We start from the raw sequence: 25,657 nt of genomic DNA, 5'->3' as shown, positions 1-25,657 counted from the left end.
CGAGTGCGCATGCGCGTGGGGTGGGGGCTAGTGGGGGGGCGGTCACGCGGACTCGGGGTCACGGGGGGGTCACGAGGCCGGCCCTGCGCAGGCGTCTCCTGGAAACAATTAAGTAAAGCGGCGCGAGTTTGTATCGAGGAGGATTCTGCCGCGTGATCTTCCTTTTGTTTTGGTTTTCGCTCGTCAAGTCGCTCGATCGGCGGCCTCTTGTCGCGTGACAGACGACGGCCGAGCCATGAACAGCGAGGAGCACGTCCTGCGCCTGGGCGAGAGCTTTGAGCGGAGGCCGCGAGCCGGCTTCCACGCCATCCGATGTGAGAGTTTAACCACCGCCACCACCACTACTACTCGATCATAACAACAACAACACGAACATGAAGAAGTTATCGTAATTTACATTTATAGTCGTCATTGGCAGGCCTCTTGTCAGTCCGCCGCTGGATGAAGGCGTCCTCGCGCTGTTGGGGATGTTTGACCATACTTCACCGCGCTGGTCAAGCGCAGGGTACAGGGTTGGCTGAACGTGTTCGCCACTGATGTTAGCCGTGTGCGGGAATGCTGTCGATGTAAAGCTTTCGTGACTGCAGGGATTCATCTAAAGTCGTCGCCATGAATTTCGATGTAAAGCTTTCGTGACTGCGGGGATTCATCTAAAGACGTCGCCATGAAGTTGGCACAGGGGACGTTACCGACCCCCAATGGGGTTTACTTGGGGAATTACCAAAGGGAATTGCCACGTATTTATATAACACACACGGGAGAACACCACTGCGACATTGTTTAGCACTTAGAATATTGCGGGGTGTTGGAGGTTTGAATACATGTATAAGCAAGACACTGTACACGATTGAGACATTTACATTGTTTTCGTCGTTTTGGGTATTAGAACTACGTGAGAGGCCATGGGTATGTTGACGTGTTTATTGTATTTTGCAATTGAGGGCTGAACATGATCCTCATGGCGGTACCCCGGTGTACCAAATAATGTAATACTAAATGGCCGAGGCAATTAAATGTTTTATTTCTGGGACGCTATTTTTTTCCCAGGGGTTGTACTTAACTCCGTGACTGGGGTACCAATCAATCCGAAATCAGTGCTACTCCGCGATAGTCGAAACGCCAAACAGCATAAACAAATCCGAAAAATTCTACTTTGAAAAGTGCATCGTGTACAGCTTGTCGAGATGAGTCGATTGCCGCATCGCCGACAATTAACAGACTAAAAATAAGTAATATTTAAAAATAACTTTTTTTAAAAAACACGCTTTAATGAAATGTACCGTACTAGTAATGGAAGAACTCCACGACTCCAGGAAGTGGCCCCGAAGCTTGCCATACGTTAGTGACCGTGGCCATTCACAGCCAATGTCAGTTTACCGTGGGCTATTAGAGCCAAGCCGAAACATAACATATAAAAAAGAATGTTTTAAAATGTTTTTTATGATAAATTGTCATCAGTATGACATAAGTATACCAAGTTTGCAGTCGATACCACATTAGGAAGCGGGTAAAAACTTAGAAGATTTGAGGATACAACAACAGACAGAGTTAATAAAAAGCGTGTAAAAGAAAAATAATAATAATGACTGCATCACGGACATTATGCGAGAGCCGGGGTACCGCCATAAGGTTCATATGCGGCTCGTTTGATATAAGTTGAACACGCTGTTGTTCAATAGACGACTTCAAGCCAGCCTCCATCGACACGGCATGCGAGGGCACTCTGGACGTGGGGAAAGGCGATCAGGTCACCATCACCCTGCCAAACGTCGAGGTAGGAACTAGGAAGGGAGCTTGGGCTTACGATCTCGAGTGAAAACTCATTCCTTTAGAACAGATTTTTTTACCATTATTACGCCTACGGGTGACGCTTCTTCTGCACTTCTGTGGCCGTCTGGAATGCTCTTCCAATATTAGGAAGCCACTGGAGATGTGCACTTTTAAATCATCTCAATTGAAAACTAATTTCTCTAGAACTGTTTTTTATGTTTCGTTTTTTGTCCTTGCCCCGCACCTCCCGGTTAGCACAGTTAGCTACGTACGGTGCGAAATAAGTTCAGCATAGTACATACGTGGCCCAGTTGTCTTAAGTTCAGCTAAACGTCAAAGGCCTTACAATTCAACTACAGAATGGTAAAAAAACTAATGGTTAATGCAGTCGTGGGATGTCTTTACCATCATTTACATTGTCACTATTCTAGAAACCATTTCCTGATTATGGTATGTGGTGCATCAGGGCTCTACTCCACCCACAACCGTGTTTAAAGGCTCCAAGAGACCATGTATGAAGGAATGTGTTCTCATTATCAACCATGACACGGGAGAGTATACATTGGAAAAGCTCACCAGCAACATCCAGGTCAAGAAAACCAGGTGAGTGATCAATGCTTGAAAAGCCACAAAGTAATGTATGTACATCACTCCAATCCTAACCTTCCCCCCCCCTATTCAAGGATTGACTGCAATGATACATATTTATTCATATAGTAATCTTGTCCTTTCACTGTTTGACACAAATGTGTCCCACGTCTGTAACGCATCTCAATGCTGCTACATTTAGATACGATTAATATGAAGTTGTATTCATATTTAGGTTTGAAGGCAGCAGCAAGATTCAGAGCCGAATGGAGCAGCAGCAGCAGCAACAACAGAGTGGGCGTGCAGGACAGCCAAGCGGGCAGACAAAGAGCGCAAGTCGAGCAACAACGGGCAGTAAAACTTCACCTGGAAAAGAAAAACAGTCTCCTGAACCACTGCACGACATCGAGAAAGGCAAGTGACATCAGAACTCTAAAATAATACTACAAGTTTGATGGTTGAACATTTTGCTGTATCTGTAAAGACAGGTTTTCAAACAATTAGCTGTTTCATTGTGCCTGAAACAATGTTCATGTTCTTGTGCTGAAACAGAGCTTCTGGCCGAGGCCCGTGCCATTGAAATGAGCAATGCCAGCTCCTCGGACTCGGACAGCTCAAGCAGTGGCAGCGAGAGCTCCAATGAGGAATTGGAGAGCCGCGTGCCGCTCTCCCCTGCCCCGACTCAGCCCCTCGCTCAGCCTCAGCCCACGCCGCTGCAGCCACAGATCCCAGCTCCACCCATCGCAGCAAACTTACCGAACGGCACCACCCGTGCACAGCCGCCTTCGGAGCACCGGGGATACATGAGCACACTGAGTAAGTAGTCACACGCCACACTTTACACTCAACGAATTCACAATTACTCTTATGTACATGCTTGCAAAATGGTAGTTTTCTTGTAACGAGCTGACCGCAATGACTTGTTCGTGAATACTGTATAGACCAGGTCAAATACAGTTAAATAACGTGTAATTTTGCATATTGATTTGTAATGATTCATTTCTCAGTAACATGTGTTTTTGTTTTCTACAGGAAGTGACTTGCAGCTGAGCGAATCTGGAAGTGACAGTGACGACTAATTTTTAAGATGTCCACTAAAATATCTTTCGATAATATCTGTACCCCAATCACTTTAGTTTCATACAAAGCTGCTCCCATGCTTAAAATCATCATTTTCTGTACCTGCCTATATTTCCCCTTGTCATATCGCATAGCATTTGAAAGAAATTTAATGCATGTTACTGTTTCAGTACATTTCTTTGTTATATCATACTTATGTTTAAATCATTAACATTACATGTTGGCAGTTAAAACTGGGATAATATATACTATTTGGGTCTTTCGGTAAAGTCACGTGTATAGGTTCAAAGAAAATAACAAAAAACTATGACGTTTCGATCACAACACAAGTGGTCGTGTTTTGTTATTTTCTTTTAACATATCTACGTGACTTCACCGAAAGACCCAAAGAATATGAAGACCCAAAGAATATGAATTCCTGCAGTCACGAAAGCTTTAAGTTGGGATAATATTTTTTTTGCTCTTTAGTATTTGCCATGTGTACATATCCATTACCATGATTGTGTTGCCATATAAAAGCAGATACAATAAATGCTAATTGTGCAATATAAACCGACAATTGTCTAGTTTTATCTACACTTACATTTTGGGAAGTGAATGGTTTCCAAGTCAGATGATTAACATTCATTTATGTGTTTGGTAAAAAGCCAATTCCTGTAATAGACCACTGATAAGTGGAGATGTTTTATTTACAAATTACAGTACATTAATGAAGGTTAAGAGACTTTAGCTCATTCAAACAATCTCGTTTGATATATGCTGTTCATACCTACATCATTTGTACCCCATCTGGAAATGTGTAGTTTACACAATTGAACCTTATGGCAGTACCCCAGGGTACCATAGTACCCCGGCTCTCGCATAATGCCCGCGATGCGGTCATTTTGTCTGATGGTCGGCGATGCGGCAATCGACTCATCTCGACGAGCTGTACACGATGCACCACTACGGTGCGTACGAGCGTTCAGGGTTTCGGCACAATCGTCCTCGCTGCGTTTTCGACATCGCGCAGTAGCACTGATTTCGGATTGATTGGTACCCCAGTCGCGGAGTTAAGTACACACCTGGAAAAAATAGTGTCCCAGAAATAAAATATTTAATTGCTTCGGCCATTTTGTATTATTTGGTACCGCGGGGTACTGCCATAAGGAATACTTGCAATTTGACACCCAAGTTGAGTTTTAAGCCCTTGCACAGGAGAACCCGTCAGCAATGCTTGTAGTCTCATCCCAATATGGGCATCGCTCCCATGTTTGATGTTCGAGAATGGCTCTTGACGGTGCCCCAATACAAATACACGGGAAGAGGCAACGTACTGCACGCGCACACAATTCACGGCAACAATTTTAATGTGCAGTTATCAAAAATTACATTGCTCATTACTAGTTTTCGTTGGTTTTGTACTTTTTGAAAATTTGTTCACAATTGAAGGAATAAGTAAACAATATTTTCATGTTTGTGGTTAATACAAGGACATAATTGTATTGTATTATCAGGGAAAATTATTCTCGACAGCAGCGTGTACTACACCTTCATTCACATGAAGCTGATTCATTCAGCACGTGTTAATGCTAACATTAGGTCTTGATTCGTTATCCACACAGATTATTTATATCATTTTGACCAATAAATCCCTTTTGTTACTATTTTTGGAAAACTGCATATTTAACAATTACCATTTTGCAAAAAAATTGCCAGTACAAAGTCTGTGAAGAATGACATGGAAAATCCATTAATCAAGGTAACAAGCAAATAGCCCTGATGGGGGAGCACTAAGATCAAAATCCAGCGAATGCTTTCTAAACATTCCGCAGGTATTCCATGCACGTCAAAAACAAAGCGTCAAAGCTGTAACCCCGCTTAAGGCTTGGTGGCTTCACTGCATTCCTCTCGGTGGGCGGCTGCAGTTAGGGAGTCAGGCGCTTGGGGTCACGTGGGAACATGGAGGTCTGGCGAACGTTATGTAGGCCCAGGTAGAGCATGGTGACCCGCTCGAGACCTGTGAGACAAGGATCACATGCGAGTGTTTAATCACCGACCAAAACAGCTGCGCTGGAGACTTACGTGATTAAACACAAAGCAAAAAAAGGTAATTACAACTTTATCATCACTCTGATGTGTTCTGGGTTGTGCCGTGTTTGTTTTGCTCCACGATCTGGGAGCTTCAAGAACTAGAGGCTCCCTGCACGTGCAGCAAAACGTCGGACATCATGCCGAACAAAAAGCGGTACAACCTAAAATCGCGCCAGAGTGCAAAACAGCACAATCGTGAAACCGCAGCCACACAACGGAGTTACCTATGCCTCCTCCAGCATGGGGGGGAGCGCCGTAGCGGAAGGAGTCAATGTAGGATTTAATTTTCTCCAGGTCTGAATCGGTGGACAAAGGACATGGGCACCATATAATTACAATCAGGAGTTAACCATTCATAATACAACAATCCATGCTTTGTAAACGTGACTACCAATCTTTCAATGACCACTTAGGAATGTTATTTCCTTCTACGAATGTTAAAAAATTTAATCAGGCTTCCCTCACAATTGTTCGATCATGTGAATGAGCACTGCAAACATTTTTCAGAATAAACGTATTGGAATGGTATAATGTTACACATACATTTCTGTTGATAGTGCTTTTTGAATTTCCATATTAGTGATAGTGAAACTCATGCATTCGTTTCTTGTTTTTGGACCCGTTTGAGAAAAACAACGCTTTACAGAGCGGCGATAGTCACGTGCCCGGCAACGAGCACGTTAAACCTGTTCCCGGCACTCTGGATGTGCTGGACGTGCCTATGCCGTGGTGACGGGCCCTCTCCGTCAGAAGCTCCGGGTCGTGGACTCGCTGAGCTCCAGATAGGATCTCCTCCCCACGCATGAACATGTCATACGAGTTTGAAGTTTTCTGAAAGGAGAAACAACACTTGCCGTTCGAAAACCTGACCTGTTGTGTCCCCGTGTACGTCATATAAAAAAAGTTGTCGAGATTGAAAATGCAACTTACGGGGTCACGATGATCAGGCATGGTGTAGAACGGCCTAACAGCCAGCGGGTACTTGTCCAGAATGAAGAAGTCTGTGTCATACTGGAAAAATAATGTACATAAGTCAAGAACAGTAGCAGCAAAATAACAGTTGTAGATTGATACTACATTTATACATGCATATATTATTTTCAAATAGCGCAAGTGATTTTTATTTCGGATTCGGTTTTTTGTATAACATTTTCTTACCTTTTGTTTAACCAGTCGTCCCAAGAGTTTTTCGTTCGGCGTACTGCCAAAGACATTAAGAGACATATGGCATTTAATGATCTAAAAAATCACTTTGGAATACGTTGTGGTAGTTTGTGTGCATCAAGACTTACCTGAGGTCCTCTTCATCTCCCATTTCCACACCCGCCTCCCGGAGCATGGCCAACGCCTCGGGGAACTCCAAACGCAGAGATGGCTCCAGGAACTTGAATGGCTCAGCTGGATACTGGCGTCCAACAGTCTGGATCTCCGTCTGGTACCTAACGGTTAAGAGAACGCACTGCGATATGATCCATCGTGATGCAAAAGTGCAACTCCACGTGTTCTATCAATGGGGAATAATTGCATTCAATGCATTACAACAAGATATAATCCACATATTAAACAAAACATCTGTTCATAATAAAGGTTTTTGGGTTAGATCGCGTTATTTAAAAAAGTGTCGTAACCCTCCACCACATCTGTTGCAGTGACGACTTCACTGGCATAAAACAAATGCAAAGCAATCGGCACAAAAGATAAACTTTGAAACCCCACTGCATCTGGACTCTGATGGTGTCAAAGTCCTTCTGTACCTTGTTTGCAGACCCTTGAATATCTGCACCAAGGTGTCACCAATGGACTCTACCACCTCGTGGTAGTGGTAGTTAAAGGCCATTTCAATATCCAGCCCCACAAACTCAGTCAGGTGGCGGTGAGTGTTGGAGTCTTCGGCACGGAAAACTATGAAAAATAAACACATCCGTTGGCATACAGTTCTACGTTATTCTATTTCGCTACACAGATGCAACATAAAATGACCGTCAAATATTTATAGATGTCCATATGCAATATTTTCTGCAATGAGTTACGCATAATGTAGTTTACATACATAAAAAATGCTGTAGTATGTTTTAATTACCATACATTGTCAACAAAAAATTCTCACAATAATAATCAACCGGTTATGGGTTCACAAAGGCTTGCCGAGTGAAGACTCACCAGGACCGATGCAGAACACCTTCTCGAAATCACCGGAGATGCACATTTGTTTGTAAAGCTGCGGCGACTGAGCCAAATATGCGTTCGTTTTGAAATAGGTGACGGTGAACACATTGGCACCACCTTCGCTGGCAGCTGGAAGACAAACAATTGGAATGGCTTAAACTAAGATACGAACGTGTATTTGAAGCAGCACATTTGTGGGAAAGGTAAATTATTGTCCAATGTTCATACTGTTATCTAACGCAAATAAATGTACCTGAAATAATCTTCGGGGTTTGAATCTCAACAAAACCCTTATTGATGAGGGTCTCCCGGAAGAGATGGCAGACTCCGGCTTGCAGTCGGAAAATAGCCTGGCTTGTGGTCGTCTAATAGAAACGCAAAAGCAATGTTATTAAAAAAACTAAAAATTAATGTGCATCTATATATTGTGAAAATATGGTCAAGTGGTGAAGTTTTGTAATTACCCTCAAGTCTAAAATTCTGTTGTCCAGCCTTGTGTCCTGGTTCACAGTTGCTCTTCCATCCTAGTGAAATATTGAATAAATGACAAGTGTTGTATTATAATTACAATCACAACCAGCGTCAGCAATAACGTAAAAGTATTGGAACACGTGGCTTGTTGGGCACCGTTTATGTTTATACCTCCTCTTTGTCATTCTCTGGCCTGGTGGCATCATCCAGCTGCAGCGGCAGCTTTGGATCCGACATGCTGACAACGAAAATCTGCAGAGAACGTACAGAATTAATATTAACTTTGGTTCGTTTTCAAGCTCTCTGCGACTGACCCGTGCAGTTAAATGTGATGATACCTGCTCTATGTGCAGCTCTACATCCTGCTGGGTGCAGCTCTCAATCTTCTGGTCGACCTTCCTCACAAAGCCCTCAACATCCACAATGCTCTCCTTGTTTATACTGAAAGAGGAAAACAGAAAACCATGGTCATGATCTTATACCAACACCTGATCTTTGGTCATCAAGGTCCACCCAAGAGTACAACTACCTGGAGTGGGAGCTCTGAGATCAGCTCATGGCCAGAAGTGAGATGTAATGCGGCATCTAACAGCATTGGGAAGGTCTTCATTGATGATAGGATGATGACAACATCCTGCTTTAAACGTTTACAGATTTCAGTCTTGTAAATGTATACTTTGTAGAGTTCAATTTGGAGGCGTAAAAAAAAAATCTAAATACATTACGTGATTTCCAAGAAATTGTTGGTGAAAAGTGGCTCAGTGGCAGTGAGCTGCTCGCAATTGGAAAGTTGCAATTTAAATTCCTGGTTGACGGCTGACCAAGCCCACCATTCCTCTGCGGTCAATAATATGAGTATCACTTTGTGGGGAGTTCAACAGTGGTTGTACTATGGATAGGCTCACCCTCGTCACAGGGATGAGTATCCACCAAACGCTCAGGGCTGTGAGCAGGAGATGAGAGCATCACCTAAATGCTTATTTGCATAGGAAATCACTCTGACCGGACTAGGTGTACAGCAGTGGTTCCCAACATTTCTGGACCCACAGGTCACCGTCAACCCTCAAAACTTTTACGCAGACCACACTGCACCAGTAACGTATTATAAATTAAAACTCTAAACTGTCAAATCTGCAACTGTTCTGTGGACCACTTCCCACAGCTTTGCAGGCCACTAGCTGTCTGCAGGCCATAGGTTAGGGAAGCACTGGTGTAGATGTGACCGGTACCTTGCAGCAAACTTCACCATCTGCTTGCTGACGTTCTGGCCAACGGCAACGATGCCCTGCACGTTGAACTGTTGCTGGCGAAGCACCAGGAAGCACTGCTTGCCTGCGGGACCACACGCGGCGCCGCAATACGCAGCACATTTCAACTATTTGTTCACTCGCCACATTGACTTGCCGTGCAGATACGTTTGCTACCAGTTTGGGGTGTTTTTCTGCTTCTTAAAATGAATGACATTAACACGCGATAAGTTTTATTCAATTGAAATTCGAACTTACCTTTGCTCCTGCTGGTGTGAACACGGGCTCGAACCCACAACTTCTGATCCGCATTTTTCACAGCCAACTCCTCCACACGCACCAGCACGCGATCTGAATGTTGAATAAATTTACATCACTGCTAATTCCATCTATTCAGACACACTTTATATGAACGTGCTTATAGCATTGGCCGTAATTTCTCTTCAATTTAAGCACTGACATGAGAACTATGAAATGCAAGCAGAAAAATAATGAAGGGTGCATCATTCCCACTAATGTAACCTAAATAACATCAAGCACAACATTGGAAGTGCATAATACTGAACTGATCATCACACTTGCTTACCCACTCTTTCTTGTGATTGAATCATGGGCGGGACTCCATAGCGATCCTTAGCATAGTCCTATGAAGACCAAAGCCAAACCAAAACGATGCGCATTAAAATACTAACATTTGTTCGGCAATAAAAACTGTTGGTTTGTGAAAGATATTTGTGTTAAATGTCTGTTTTCCCACACTTACCTCTTCCTCACTTCCTTGTTGCCCTGCAGCCTGCAAAACAATGTATAACATTTAAGTGGCCCGGTGAGATGCAACGCGTGCACAAACATCACGTAGCACATGTCTACGAAAGCCGTATTATTACGCGGTGGGGTAAAACCTTTGTTGAGCCATAACGCCAGACAATGTGGGCCCACAAAGCGTGCGTGGATTCTCACGCTCACCGCCTGAGCCTGCTTCTCAGCTTTCTTTGCCGCCTTCTCAGCTTCCTTCTGCTGCTTCTTCAGACCCTTCTTGGAGGTGACCTGCCCTTCCTCACTGCAACAAAACCAAGTCCCTCCTCAAGGAGTGCCAACTACAGATTGCCAGCCTGCATACATAGTTAGTCAGTCTACAGATACAACACACCTTAATTGTGTTTAATGACAATACGTTTACTGTCACTGACGGTGATGCTCAGATTTATAAATATGGTACACAGGAATGATACTGGGAAGCATTTTGATGAGTAGGACTTAATAAAAGCCGCTCCTCTCCAGCTGACGTAAGGAGGTCAGCAAGATGGTTGTTGAAGGACAGCCGACAGCTGTGAGCGAACAGGCTGCGTTCCAGCAGAATGAAACCCGCACTCAAAACCGCACCGGTTGGACTCTGACACAGGGCAATTGTGAATTGTAAAGAGCAAGATACATCATTGACAGCTCTAGACATGGGTGTGTGTGCTCTTATCGCCTCGAAGTGCGTTTCCGTATGAAAGTAGTAAAGTTGAAATGCTGATAAAGCAAAACGTGCCACTACTGCGCCGCAACATGCCACGGTGATGCTGCACACACAGCCATCGCAGCAATGAAGAGGCGTCGTGGTGGTGGTGGTGGTTCGCGTGCCACGCATGCACTGGGCTCTGTTATCCAGAGTAGAAGACGCATTCCCACACACTCCCCTTGTATGTTGGTGGTGCGCCTTGCAATCAGGTAGCGTTCCGTGAGCTTTTGGCCAGAATTGATTAACTTCATTTCGACCCGACAAGCACAAACACACGGGGGGGGGGGGGGGGGTGCCCTTTACTTATCGGGACGTCAGTTCGACTACGGTGCCTGCCATCAGCAGCAGAGCTCTCAGCCCACAAGGTTCACCCCCCCCCCCCCCTATTGTTCTTGTACAGGGAAGTGGAGTTTCCAGGTCCATACGGCGTACGGCCGTTTCAATACGGGCAAAAACATGTTTGTGTCTATTTGTTTGTGTTTCTCGCTTGTGATGGGACGTTGTAGGATGAACGTTGATATCTATAAGGGGCACGGGGTGGCCAGTAAGGTCTGAATTGGTCTGTAATCAGGTAGGGCACTGATCAGGGATTGACAGCGATGCATCAAGACACGCGAACCAACAACTCAATCGTGGACTACCGATACGTGCGCACGTACACACACTCACCTAGCACACACACACCTAGCACACACACACACCTAGCACACACACCTAGCACACACACCTAGCACACACACACACACCTAGCACGTACACACATCTAGCACGTACACACACTCACCTAGCACACACACCTAGCACACACACCTAGCACACACACACCTAGCACACACACACCTAGCACACACACACCTAGCACACACACCTAGCACACACACACCTAGCACACACACACCTAGCACACACACACCTAGCACACACACACCTAGCACACACACACCTAGCACACACACACCTAGCACACACACACCTAGCACACACACACCTAGCACACACACACCTAGCACACACACACCTAGCACACACACACCTAGCACACACACACCTAGCACACACACACACCTAGCACACACACACACCTAGCACACACACACACACACCTGCCCCGTACAGCCACGACAGCGCCGCGATGATGAAATCAGCTGAAATTCACTGACAATGAGAACAGCTGTCAACGCTGCACCGCAACCCTGACCGCCATCACCACCGCTCACTGACCCCCAGCTACTGCCCCAAGATCTCGCACCGAGCACGAGACAAACCCACCACCAGCACCACCACCAGCACCACCAGCACCGCGGTCTATGGCGAGTACGAACCAGACCCGGCGTTGTCCCCTTCCCGAGGCCGGGAGGCCCCCGGATAAACTGGGCGAACCCAGGGCAGGAAGCCTTCGCTGCCCCTCGTCCTCTCGCTCACTCACCTCGCGGCGGCGGCGTCGGACATGGCTTCTCTGGGCAGGCGAGAGATAGAGAGACACGGGGAGGAAGAGGCGGCGAGCGAGAGAGTCGGTGGGGCAAGGCCCTCTGTGTCTCTGCACGTGTACGCCGAGTCTGGCTCGCCCGCCCCCCGAAGTGACCCCTGACCGCGTGACGTCACCCGCCCGCGAGCGCCACGTGGCGGGGAGCGCGAGGCGCTGCACGTGGCCGGGGCTCGCCCGGGGCCCCGTGGCGGAGAGCGCCGGGGGGGCTTGGCTGGAATTGAGGGCAAAATGAGCACCAAGTCAGTCCCTCATCAGACACCACAGTCTGTACTCCCCCTCCTTCCCCCTCGCCCTGGCTTTTCCCTGCCACGCCGTCATTGGGCCTTGATGAACGGGTTCCGGGCAGGGCAAGGTCTCTGTGCAGCGTTGGTTGGGGTTTTTCGTGACGACCCACACAATAACAATGAGTGTCGCGTATTGTTGTGATGAATGTCCCACTGCCTGAGCCCGGCCGAGGTCTACGAGGAACTTCGCGTGGCCACCGAGGGCGCGTACAGCGTGGAAGCTCGTGGAGTACGCGCTCGCCGAGCGAAGAATGGCACCAAGACAGGGAGCCCGGACTTACACGTGATAAGCCAATTCGTTGAGCTATCATTTGTGGCCAGGTCGATTCTAAAAAAGAGCTATACAGCTCAGTGGGCGTTCCGCAGCTGATGAAAAGATAATGCCGCTCGACTCATTCGGAGTGAGACCTCCGCTGCCAAACCGGAGTTGCTCATAAAAAGTACCCAAAAAAGTTTCGATTTAAAGCTTTCGTGACTGCAGGGATTCATCTTCTTGGTTCTTTCGGTAAAGTCACGTAGAAGGGAAATAATAAAATAATAAAAATAAAACATAATAAAATAATTCTCACGACGTATTGGCCACAACGCAAGCAGCCGTCCTCAGGTGAAGAACAGTACTTTCGGGAAGACAGCGTCTGAATGATGTCTGTTCTTCACCTGAGGACGGCTGCTTGCGTTGTGGCCGAAACGTCGTGATAATTTTTTATTACGTTTATTTTTATTATTTTATTATTTCCCTTCTACGTGACTTTACCGAAAGAACCAAGAAGATGAATACCCAAAAAAGGTTTAACCCTCCAATATCCCACTAAACATGCGACGTTGGGCAAACGTTGGCATGTGGTTCAAACCGTTAGGCCAGCGTTGACCAAATCTTCCTTATTTACTGGGAGGTTACCCGAGTTAGAATCCCATTCGCGGCTAACATCATTGGCGAGTGATCCTGAACCGCTCCTGTGCCATTTATAGACTGGGAAATATTCATCGAGCAGTGCACCTTCGATTCGCACTGTAGGTTACCTACGGTGCGAAATAGGTTCAAACATACACACGACAAAGGGTTGTGATTGAATCAATTCTATTCTCGTTTCCGCCCCCCCCCCACCAAGGTTTACCAGGTGTGGTGAGGGCAATGGTCCCGTGGTGCCACGGGACAGACCGTGGGTCCACCTATGCACGCAATGCGTCGCTGCTCTCTCTGCGTTCCCCTCGTGTTGAGGGACATCTCAGGAATGCGTTATGGACGCCAGCTCTGGTGGAATTCGTCTGAATCGTTCACGCGACACAGGCTCGGGCACGGCTTAGTCGATACGACTGTAAATGAGTAATAGGAAAAGGACACGTAATTTTGGTGAGACGTAACTTATGACCTTGCGTAATGGAGGTGGAGGAGTTGGTGGCGTTGGGACAGAGGCGAGGAGGGCCTTGACGGGAATATGGAACAAAACACAATTTCGATTTAAAGCTTTCGTGACTGCAGGGATTCATCTTCTTGGTTCTTTCGGTAAAGTCACGTAGAAGGGAAGTAATAAAATAATCAAAATAAAACATAATAAAATAATTCTAACGACGTTTCGGCCACAACGCAAGCAGCCGTCCTCAGGTGAAACCAGGTCTGTCGAGGCGACAGCGTCTGAATGAAACAACACCACAACCCAGCTTAAATATACGCTCCAAGCGTGGTGTTTTTCATTCAGACGCTGTCTCCTTGACAGACCTGGTCTTCACCTGAGGACGGCTGCTTGCGTTGTGGCCGAAACGTCGTGAGAATAATTTTATTATGTTTTATTTTTATTATTTTATTACTTCCCTTCTACGTGACTTTACCGAAAGAACCAAGAAGAAAAAAACTATTTGGTGGCGGTCTGTGCCGCAATACGCATCACGGTGGTGTTTGCGAGCAGGGAAATGCCACAGGATCCATTTGCTGCCTTGATGAAATTCAAGTGTGGAAGTTATTGGCTGTCGGGTATTCGTTTACGATGTGCATCTCAGTTGGAATCATTTGTGGTGCAAAATAACACCAGAGTGCGCTCCTGGGCATATGAAAGCGACCAACCTTTATTTTTTCCTGCCTCAGCAGCTCTCCCCCGCTATATTTTTTTAATCTGATGACGATTGCTTGTGTTGCGATCGAAACGTCGTGATTTTGTTATTATTTTTATATCTACGTGGCTTTACCGAAAGACTTAAAGAATATGCATTCCTACTCTTTGGTTATTTCGGTAAAGTTACGTGACTTTACCGAAAGAACCAAATAGTATGAATTCCTGCAGTCACGAAAGCTTCAAATCAAAATTCGACCAACATAACTCGCGAATGGCATTGACGTGGCGGCGAATGAAAACATTTGGAAAGCTTTCGATTTAAAGCTTTCGTGACTGCAGGGATTCATCTTCTTGGTTCTTTCGGTAAAGTCACGTAGAAGGAAAGTAATAAAATAATAAAAAAATAAACATAATAAAATAATTCTCACGACGTTTCGGCCACAACGCAAGCAGCCGTCCTCAGGTGAAGAACAGGTCTGTCTTGCGTTGTGGCCGAAACGTCGTGAGAATTATTTTATTATGTTTTATTTTTTATTATTTTATTACTTTCCTTCTACGTGACTTTACCGAAAGAACCAAGAAGATTTGGAAAGCTTATTCCGTGCGTTACACGTGGCCCTCGAGCAGCAGAGGGCGCCATGCACTTGCGTCCAGGCTCCAGAGGAATTCGTTGAGCTGCCAACGTCGCCTGTGCAATGGAATTGTAACTGCGTAGGCTGCTGCTGCTGCCCTGGGTCGAGCTGCGTAGTTCTCCGCTCTGTTTTAAGATTGTGTTGTCACGTGTTGATATTCGACGTTTCACTCCACGTACTGAAAGCTTCTTCAGGATGGCAACAATAAATCGGAGAAATACTCAGTTATGTTGATATTCTGCAAATCGATATACGGTATAAGCAGCCGTGATATGCCACAGCGCATGGCAAATAATATACCTGTTTGTTGTGGTCTGCGTGCCGCTTGGGGCAGAATCACACTGCACTGGCAGGACTTTATGGACCCAGATCTGCAGAAGCCATCATCATCATCATCAGCCATGAACAATCCACTGCTAGATGAAGGCCATCCCAAGTCGTCGTCGCAAACTCCCACGGTTCTGTGGCGTAACAATCCACCTCGCTCCTGCACACGAGCTGATGATGATGATCATCATGATCATGATCATCACTATTTACGTTTCGTCCATTGGCTGCCACTCCTTGTGAAAGCCACCGGCGGGGTGAGTTTGGCCCTTTGCACTCGGTTTTAAGTCTGGGCAATGAATGAGGAGCTGCATGCAACAGTGAATTCATTCTGCCTCGCCTCGGGTCCCTCCCTCCCCAACGTTTCAAAGTCTCGTTTCTGTTCCAAGTGCCCCTTGTGCAATGTTCCGCACATTCCATTTTCCATGAGGGCTTTAATTGAGACCCGAGTTTGGTGTTTTGAATACCTGGCATTCTAAAACGTTTTCAAGTCAAGTAACCCCGATTGCGGCTGGCGTCTGGCTGTTTGTTTTTTCGGCGCACCAAACATTGGAGACATTCCGAGCGGCTGTCCGTGTTTGACATATCGGCGATGTTCAGAAGCACTGCCGTCAATGAGCCGCGTGGCTCGACTCGAGCGTTGCCACACCAATGCGACTACTGTATTGTCATAGGTTGCCTGGAAAATGCCTTGAAAAACCCCACAACCATCTGGACAAGATTTGCGCCGTAGCAATCGATAACGCTCACGAATCGGTGCCACAAGCAAGTGTGTGCTCGCATGCGAACGCGCACGGGCGAGGCGTGAGAGCAGCCGACTCGACGGTGACTTTGGGCAGGCAGCTTATTCCGTGTGGATGTTGACGTTCACCTTCTAGCACGGGTGTAGTGTTTCAAACTGTGGCGTTGTTATCTGTGCGCGGTAATGTTTTGCTCATTACCATGGAGAAGCAACTCCCCCCCTCCCCGCTTGTAAAAGTAAATGTCTCCGTTCATGGATGTCACGCTCCATTGCGCCTTTCCTTTTAACGTTTCCTTCAAACATTGGCCTGAGATATTGTTTAGCAAAACGCCGTTCATTTCACATTAAGACCTTGTTTATTTTTTTGGTGGATATTGTAAAACAACCCCCTTTGATGTTCTCACGGCGAGGCAGATCTTTTTGAGATTTGAGCACACGAGGGACAGAGCTCGTCGAGTCGGCCTCTGCGTTGCCAGACAGGAGGGGGGGGGGGGGTCACAGTGAAATTGTAATTGTGGCCCTCAAATGGGAAATTGGCAAGTAGGGATTTAAGGGCCTGCCCTGTCAACGCCCCCTCAGTCAATTAGTGCGACCACAGCTGCCGGTGCTGCCGCGACAGCCCCTGGTCACACGCAGGGACGGGGACACGTGTACGAGACACTCCTCAGCCAAGCGTACCGACAGCTGCCTCGTTCACTGCAACGCCCGTATTTACTGTTGACACTCCAAGCACAGTGTAACTATAAAAGCAGAAACCATGTAACTATATAAACACGCCATTGTGTCGGTCCACGGCTGGGCGAGGGCCCGCGCACACTTTGTCGGTCCACTGCTGGAGTTGTCTGGCTATACTTCACCTGCCCGGTTACTGCGGGCTGGTGAAGGCGGGGAGTGTTGGTGTAGGCGCGTGGGTACGTGCAGGGCTACAATGGGAGTTTGCCGCACTGCTCTCTGCTGTCCCACCACGTAGCCCTGTAATCCTGGGGCAACTTGTTGTGCATTGATGGTCACCCATTGAAGCACAATCCAGGATCATGCCAGGCCTGCTTCTGAGATCTGACAAGCTTGAGCACATTGTCAGTGATTTTGTCCGAGGCAGCTTAAACAGATACACGTTGGTGTCTTTTTTAGAAGTCTGGGTGGTCTTGCACGCGTCTTTGTGCCATACAATGCATTGCTGGTTTTATGAGTGCATCCTGTAGCTGCATTCAGGAATACGTGGTGTACCATGCACTGTGCTTCCAGGATTTGACCGTGTGTCTTGTTCCCTCTTCATTTAGGTATTTTTTTGCATCCAGTATAATTCGGGCAGCACCAGCTGATCGATACACAACGACTCGTCATAAGTGGGATTACTTTCTGCTGATCCCCACAGCAGCACAATCATAAGTTGAACCACCGTGTACACGACAGCCGACTGCCAATCTCTGAAATTATTATTCATCAGGATTGTACATTTTATAGTAATTTTACATGATGTTTCAAATGCGTTTATAACAATCAGTCAATGAGAAGCAACATACACAAAGGTTAGGCAATTGCAGTATTAGCTTAACAGCCCTTTGTCAATCCACTGCTTGATGAAGGTGTTGGTCATGTGCGTGGTATAAGCACACTTCGCCATACTGATCAGTGCAGGTCGGTGAAGGAAGATCGAGGACGGATTCAGATAAAACACGCCACTCATGTGAGTCTTGGCCAGAGATAAAACATATCCAGGGCTCATCGTTTGGTGTGCTAACTGCTGCGCCACTGCTCCCCCATAACAGTTCCTTAAATTCTTTTTGGTTCTTTCGGTAAAGTCACGTAGAAGGGAAATAATAAAATAATAAGGTCTGTCGGAAAGACAGCGTCAGACGCTTCTATGTGACTTTACCGAAAGAACCAAGAAGATGAATCCCTGCAGTCACTAAAGCTTTAAATTGAAATTTAGTTCCTTAAATACCCGAGTATTTATTTTCCACTGTTGCGGTTGAATCGAATGCTTTTTCCAAATAGTTTTGGATACTTGTATGTGATGTGACTACCATTTGCTGGTAAGTTCTGGCATGCTTGTGTGCAAGTATACGAAGCCAACGTCTTATTTTATTTGGAATTTATTATTTTGACCAACTCAATGATAACATTCAGCACCGTTGGCCCTGTGCAAGACAGATTGCCTCTTACGTATGTGAACACACGTTCAACCTCAAACGAGTGGGGAGAGAACACGATTTTAATTCAATAAATTTGTCAGGCTCAGCTGTGACACGCTCGCACACCGGAAGCAAGCTGTCACAAGTAATTGGGCCTCATTTTTTGAAGATGAAACTATTTCAATTGTTCGCGTGTTTAAGGCCGACACATTATAGGGGCCCCACACCTCAGGTTACCTCCGGCGAACCTTGTCTGAGGAAACCACGACGCGTCTGCAGGAAGCCGCATGTTGGTTGCATAGCCACGGGAGAAATGAGTTGAAGGTTAATAAGCAATACGTGCTGCTTCTTGTATCTGCTAATACGGTATAATACATCTCTCTGGTGAAACGTACAATGCCCCTTTTCCTGCACGGATGAATGGACGTTAAGATGTCTCAGGCAAGTTTAACCTCCATGAGGAATCAATCAAAACGCTCTGAACGGCAGTATTTATTTTCAAATGTCAAATGACATTTGTTTTGGTTTGAAAAAGAAAGTCGTGAATGGCTCGCGTTGTGTAACGTCAATGGGAGCAAATACTCGAAGGGAAACAGATCCGTGTTTGTTTAACGAGCAGTAAGTTACATGCGTTATGGATGCACAGCTTTTGCTTCCATGTAGAACCGTACACAGTGTGTGTGTGTGTGTTCTACTTGTTTGAAAACACAGCGAAATTATATATATTTTTTATCCTCGTGTGCTTGCACGGTCGTCCCTGTGAGTCGTCTGGCAACACCGAGGACACGTGTTTCACTTGGACTCGTGGCGCGGCCCTCGTGTCGTGTGAGGTTGACAACGCAGAGGTATGATTCTACACTCACATTTTTTTAAATTTCGGCAGAAAAGTAATTTTCCGTACTGTGTTTTCCGCATTATAAGACGCATTTCCAACCCCCTGTGTATTTTTTAAATGTTTTTATTAAAGTGGGGGTGGGGGGGGGTCTTATAATCTGGTCGTTGTGTGTGCATAACGGGCACGGGTTTTGGGGTGGCGCGTTTTACTTTCCGAGTAGTATCTTATAATCCGGAGATTAGGGTAAATCATTGCAGCTGCGTTAACTCCAATGTGTCCATTTCGCTCTTGGTTTAAAGTCAACAGTTTATTTTACTAATACGCCTATTGTGAAACCGTTACTTTAGCAAATACATAAGCAACTTATTTCATGTTTTTTTTTTTTTACAAATGAATTGGGAGGTGGACTGGTGGGCGTTGGAGCGATGGCACGGTGGTTAGCGCACTGCGCTACGTGCCCATTGACCCGACTTGGATTCCCAGCCACGGCTGACATCAGCGGTGAGTGACGTCCCAACTGGTCCTGGGTCCCTGTGGTTCATCAACCCGCACTGACCAGCGTGGTGCAGTGCAGTCGAACAACGCCAGTGATTGACACGCCGTGGGGTGGCCTTTATCCAGCAGCGGTGTGACAACGGAATGTGTTATTACTTTTTAAAAAATCATTATTTTAAAATCATTGAAATGTATCGCAAATACCCTAGTCGGGTTCCTATAAATCACCTGTTATCTTCAGAGTACAATTTCCTTTCATGTAGATGCATTCTGCGCCCATAAGGAACACACCAGATGTGCATGTTGGCTGGACCCAGAATAGTAAAAATGCATGGCAGTCCCCGATGTGGCATAACATTGGTGGAATCTGCATTGAGTATGTGAACATGCTGTTGAGAACATTGTGTACAAAAAATATGACCGTTCGTTTTTTTTCCCCACTGTACACTGGCTTGGTCTGGAAATATGATGCTAAATTAGATTTTCAGTATAAAAAAATGACCAACCATCTGTTTATGCGTGCCACACTGTTAATATTGACCATGTGACGATCACGTCACATTCGATGCAGCGTGAGCTATGAACAAGGTAGCATGAGTTGAATCCCTGGCCACAGCTAACATCAGTATTGAGCGATATCAGAACGGATATTGGGTTCACCAAGACGAACCTGACCAGTGCGGTGACACAGCAGGGGAGGAGTGGATTGACTCTGAGCTGTACAATTATAATTTCTATTTAACCCTGAGTCACAATTATAGTTTTTCTGGTTAGAATTTTTTGTTGCTATTTCATTTATACCTGATGATGATTGCTTGTGTTGCAATCGAAACGTCGTGATTTTTATTTTTATTTTATTTTACTTTTATTAATTTTAATTTTAATTTTTTACCTACGTGACTTTACCGAAAAAACCTAAGAATATGAATCCTTGCAGTCACGAAAGCTTCAAATCTAGAATTGAAGGGAATAGAGTTGAAATTAATTTGTGAAACACTGGTATTATTTGTCTAAGCCATGAAATAGCTGCTTGTATATAAATGTGCCGAGCGGTACGTTCGACGGATTGATCAGTGTTTGCGTGTACCTGAGCGACTACCTCCGAGTGCATTCATTGGCTGCAGCGATGGAAATGAGAAGGTAGCACTGAGTGCGGCGATGACGAATTCGAGGGGCTGGGAGACATCCTGCTTCTTGTTGCTGCGGCCCTGTACGCGATGTTTTTACAGCCTCCAGATGCCCCTTTGTCTCGTTCCCAAAGCCTGCTGTCAGACCCAATTTCCTTTCGTACCTATCAGATTAACTTGTCAAGAGAAAATATCCAAAAAGGTTGTGGTTTTATTAATTCTTACCCGAGATGTGTTTTTTTTTAATGGATCAGCACTGTTGCACAGAGGGGTTTGTTCCAGGCTAACATTTTTTTGTGTATACAGTAGAGTAGCAGTATACGATCAGTGTAATTCCTTTTAACATACCATTCATCCTTCAATTTACTTGGCTTCTGAAGTGCACTGGGCCAGATTAATGACACCCATTTGTCTGTCTGCACGCGGACTTAACAGTTTGAGGGTTCTGACAAAAGCCTGTATCGAGCAGATGAATTAGGGACACTTTGATGATGTTCTACGGTAAGCCTCAAGATCTGTTAATTTCATTACAGATAATGTCTGTGGAAAGTCATGAGTACACATTGTGTCACAATGTTAGTTTATTAAAATGGACGAATCATCGTTTGTGACAAATCTGGAAAGTACAATGACGTGACTTTTCTGTAAAAAAAAATAACATGAACTTATACGTGTCGTTTGTGTTTTAAAACGAATCCATAATTTTAATTTTGCAATCTTGAGTCTGCAGTAGGTGTGTAAAAGTAAAAAAAAGCAAGACCCTCCTCGTATTTTGCCGCCCTCGGGGTGGCCACAAACGCACCGGGTTTGTTTGTTGCTGGAGTGCTGCTTTCACTCAAGAGCAGTGAGAGCGAGAGAGCGAGAGAGCAGAGCGAGAGAGTCGCCGTGGGTCCCCGAGGGCCTGGCTCCTCGTAGACGCTAACTTGGTGGGGAGGAGGCCGGGGCCGGGCGAGGCGTTCCCCTCCATCATCACATTTCACCGTGGAGAAAAAAAACGGAGCCGGCTAAAAAAAAGAGGGCAGCTCAGGACGGCCAAAATGGCCCAATTGGGGCCGTGGCTGCAACTCCCCTGGGGGTTTCGCAGCCGCCCAATCACTGCTCAGGTTTGTAACCTGCTTGTTAATGGAGGGCAGCACATGAGGAAAAGAGAGAGAGAGAGAGTGGGAGAAGGGGAGAGAAGGGGCTGGAAAAGGAAAATATTTCAGTGTGGATGGCATGTAGCTTGTGTGTGAACAATTTATTTCGTGCCAAAGAAGCTGCGTCTGATGAAAGATCACTTTTTTTTGAAGCAGTAGCTAACGGCAGATGTTCAAAAAATTGATGCCACACTCACATTAAGAGGTCCACATTGGCATTGCACTCAGAGGCACAACACAGAGAAGCCGCGCTCTTAAAGTGAAGCAATGGTTGTGGTGAACACAGTCTAGCGCTGGAACGGATTTTAAGGCAGTAATTTCGGTACTTTCTGGCTGGCTGTTGAGAGGAGGAGGAGGAGGAGAAATGTTCCAAATGACTCTGCTGTGCTGCGTGAGGCGCTCCGCCAAGGGAGAGCTGGGCTGCCACCTGCCCTGCGCAACGTGCACCTGTGCACAGGTGAGTGCACGGCTCTCCGCGTGCCGCCCACGGCTGTCTCTCTCTCTCTCTCGGTGCCTGTGTGAGAGACCGTCGCACGACTGACACGCGAAGTCTGTCGGTCGCCATCGCTGCCATGTGAGGAGTGAAGTGATCTCAAGGGCGTGCATAGTTGACGCGAGTTCACCTCCGCAAGGAGCGTGTTTTAGAAATGAGTGTTGTTTGTGGGTATGTTGAATTTCTTTCGCGCCGTACGTAGGCAACCGTGCTAATCGGAGGTTTAACGAACATATACGCGAACCTTTGCCATATGCTAGATATTTGCTCTGATGCACGTGATTACGTCACAATGGCTTATGGCAGTAAATAATACCACGCATGAGGTATTAACCGAGCTTACTATGGATGCCACACATGGAAGCAACATCTTTACGATCAGCTGAAAAACTAATGACAAAACAATCCTCGTCTCTTTTTCGGGGTTGTAAACGTTAATTGATTCATTCAATTATTTGGATCACTTTGAGACAAAGGGCCCCCACTTTGAGACAAAGGGCCCCCACTTTGAGACAAAGGGCCCCCACTTTGAGACAAAGCCCCCCACCCCCATTGCCCTCCTAGCGGCGCCCACTCGCATCGGTGCCCAACTGCAGAATTTGCACAAACGGCAGAAGGACGGAGACAAACCAAATTGCCGTTTCGAATTCGAGACATGCTGCAGTGCGGCCCCTAGAACGATATAGGCCGTAATTCGGTGTGTGCTGGCGTGTATTTCTTGTGGAATGTGTGGGGCAGACTTGCACCGCAGTCTGAAATGATAGTGGTTGCCTGCGCAGTTGAGAAGTGTGTCTTTAAAATGCCCGGTGTGCCGATCTATTATCTGTGTTTGCCGGATGTGCAAGGCACTGTACGAGCGATATCATTCCGGTATCCGTATCAGAAACACGGAATTCAATATTTTGTAAAAGCAGCTCGTAAGAGGCCGCACACTGCCGCTGGCAAGCTATTAGACACTTATCTAAATGTGTGACTTAATTCACAGCTGCTCCCCCATCCTCGGGGGGTTATTAATGAGCCTTTATCTATGCAGGGGGACTGCGTTGTGAGAGGAAGGGGAAATATCATCTTATTGGTTACACGGGTCATCGTCAATGTTGACGCGCTGTAGCCACGGGCACGTTTCAAACATAGTAACGTGGTGGGGGGGGGGGGGGTGGTGTATATTTCACTGTTATTGTCCCATCGTTCTCGAGGCAAAGTGGTATGCAGTACTCCCTAGCGAAGCTGGTGGACAGGCTCCGATGACAACGATCTCTATGTACGCCCAGCATGTCACATCCTCACCGATCTCGCTCCACTCTTCGCTGCTGTGAGCTTCGCAGGTGCGAGCCATCCGCTGCGTGCAGTCGGAGCGAGCACCGCTATTAGCACCGGTCACCGGAGGCTCTTCATGCCTTCAGCTCACACGAGAGAGCCAACGCATGGCTGGACTCACCATATCCAAGGCCAACGTGTGGCGATTCATTTGCATGTGGGGAGGTCCCTTCAGTTGTTGTTTTTTTTTTAAAAATCGGGATGGAACAGGGGCCTCGGTGTACCGATGGCGCACGTCCTCCGCTATCAATACTGCGAACAACCGTGGCTGTACGTATGTTGAACTTCTTTCGCGCCGTACGTAGCCAACCGTGTTAATCGGAGGTGCAGGGGGGGGGGGGCAACATAACTGTGAGCGTAGAGTATGAGTGGAGGAGGAGGGCAGGATGGGACGCCGATGAACGTCGCTCTTCGTTCAGTCTGAAGTGACTCGCTCTGCAGAGCGGTGCGTGTCGGCTCCACGATGTGGGCGGAGTGCAGCCCCAGGCTTCTCCACTCTGTCCCTCTGGCCTCTCTACCTGCTATTAAGAAGGGCCACTTCCCGAAACGTCGCCTATTTAATAGTTTTCCTTTGAAGGGCAACACGCAGTTGTATTGACGAATGTGTGGAGTTTTTTTTGTTACACTTCCATGCCATTTCAAGTCTGGTGATTTTCACTGTGGTTGGCTATTGTTCCAATCACGTGTTAATTACATACATGTCGACTCTATCGTGCTCTGTGGTCCTGAAAATATTGTTTCATTAAACTGTATTATACACTGCACACGTGATTTGTGAATGCTGATGCGTCATGTCCACGTGCACCTAGCCTGGCACACGCGCCGTAGTGACGTCACCGCCGCTTAGTGGCGAATGGCGGCTGTTGTAGTAGTTATGTTTACGTAGGCCGTCTCGCTTGGCAAATAAACTTACAAAAGGCATGATATGGTTTGGGTAGCTGAGCCCATCACTCAACATAAGCGACACAGTGACAGATACCGACTTTTGCACATTGCACAAATAGATGTGCATGCTCTGTTCTGGTTGAAGGCCTATTCAGTGATTCCCTATTCACCATTGTACCCCCCCAACCTCAATCCTGAGCAATCCTCTACCAGGTCACGGCTCTTAGGTTAAAACCCACTGCTAAAAATCCCAATGTCAATTGACACAAAGCAACCAGAGGCTCAGGAATCCTCGTGGTTGTTTGTCATGTAATATGCACTCGTATATTTAAGTAGGTATTGAATGCACATTCACACTAGCTTTTGCATGGGAATTATGAGTACCATATTTGCATCATATCTGGTTGTGCTTAAGTTTACATTTAGATTTAAGACTGTTTTTATCCTGAAGGTTTCTTTTTGTTATTGTATGCTTTTCCCCTGCCACATACCTTTGCAATTGTATTTCTTTGCACAACTTCTTGAAGTATTATCACTTCCACATGTTTCTCCGGAAGAAAAAAAAAACCCTCCAAAGTAAATGCGGTTAATTTTGTACGCATGCCAGAAGAGTGGAACCAGGAATAACCGTCCCCGGCGTTGCCCTGCGCATAAAGTCTTGAATTTAACCTCTCCGTGATAATTTATGCCAGCCCATATAGCCGCAAGGGGATTAGCTTCAAAGCTGCCCTTGCCTGCCGCTAATGACCTGGATCTGTGAAGCAGATTCCAAACGACACCGTTGGCAGCAGCAGCAGCAGCCCCACTGACATTTCT

At 46.3% G+C, this 25,657-nt stretch overlaps 2 protein-coding genes across 2 annotated transcripts; one reads left to right on the top strand and one right to left on the bottom strand.

Moving 5' to 3' along the window:
• Positions 1-57: 57 nt before the first annotated feature.
• Positions 58-4,220, top strand: EAF1 (ELL associated factor 1). The gene is made up of 6 exons (XM_061556025.1): positions 58-314; positions 1,680-1,774; positions 2,237-2,373; positions 2,594-2,772; positions 2,911-3,174; positions 3,391-4,220. The coding sequence occupies exons 1-6, from the start codon at positions 236-238 to the stop codon at positions 3,435-3,437; spliced, it is 801 nt and encodes a 266-aa protein (XP_061412009.1). The 5' UTR covers positions 58-235; the 3' UTR covers positions 3,438-4,220.
• Positions 4,221-4,769: 549 nt separating this feature from the next.
• Positions 4,770-12,485, bottom strand: DARS1 (aspartyl-tRNA synthetase 1). The gene is made up of 18 exons (XM_061556008.1): positions 12,326-12,485; positions 10,362-10,455; positions 10,159-10,188; positions 9,982-10,039; positions 9,654-9,746; positions 9,378-9,480; positions 8,487-8,589; positions 8,320-8,400; positions 8,142-8,201; positions 7,931-8,042; positions 7,672-7,806; positions 7,266-7,413; positions 6,804-6,950; positions 6,670-6,712; positions 6,442-6,522; positions 6,231-6,342; positions 5,736-5,807; positions 4,770-5,437 (listed from the first exon to the last, which is right to left on the bottom strand). Exons 1-18 carry the CDS (start codon positions 12,346-12,348, stop codon positions 5,346-5,348), a joined length of 1,587 nt encoding a protein of 528 aa, XP_061411992.1. The 5' UTR covers positions 12,349-12,485; the 3' UTR covers positions 4,770-5,345.
• Between the last annotated feature and the right edge of the window lie 13,172 nt (positions 12,486-25,657).

This window comes from Lethenteron reissneri, chromosome 21 (assembly GCF_015708825.2).
Source record: "Lethenteron reissneri isolate LAM-NWPU_2019-01 chromosome 21, ASM1570882v1, whole genome shotgun sequence".
NCBI lineage: Eukaryota > Metazoa > Chordata > Hyperoartia > Petromyzontiformes > Petromyzontidae > Lethenteron > Lethenteron reissneri.
This window is presented reverse-complemented; position numbering and strand designations above follow the sequence as displayed.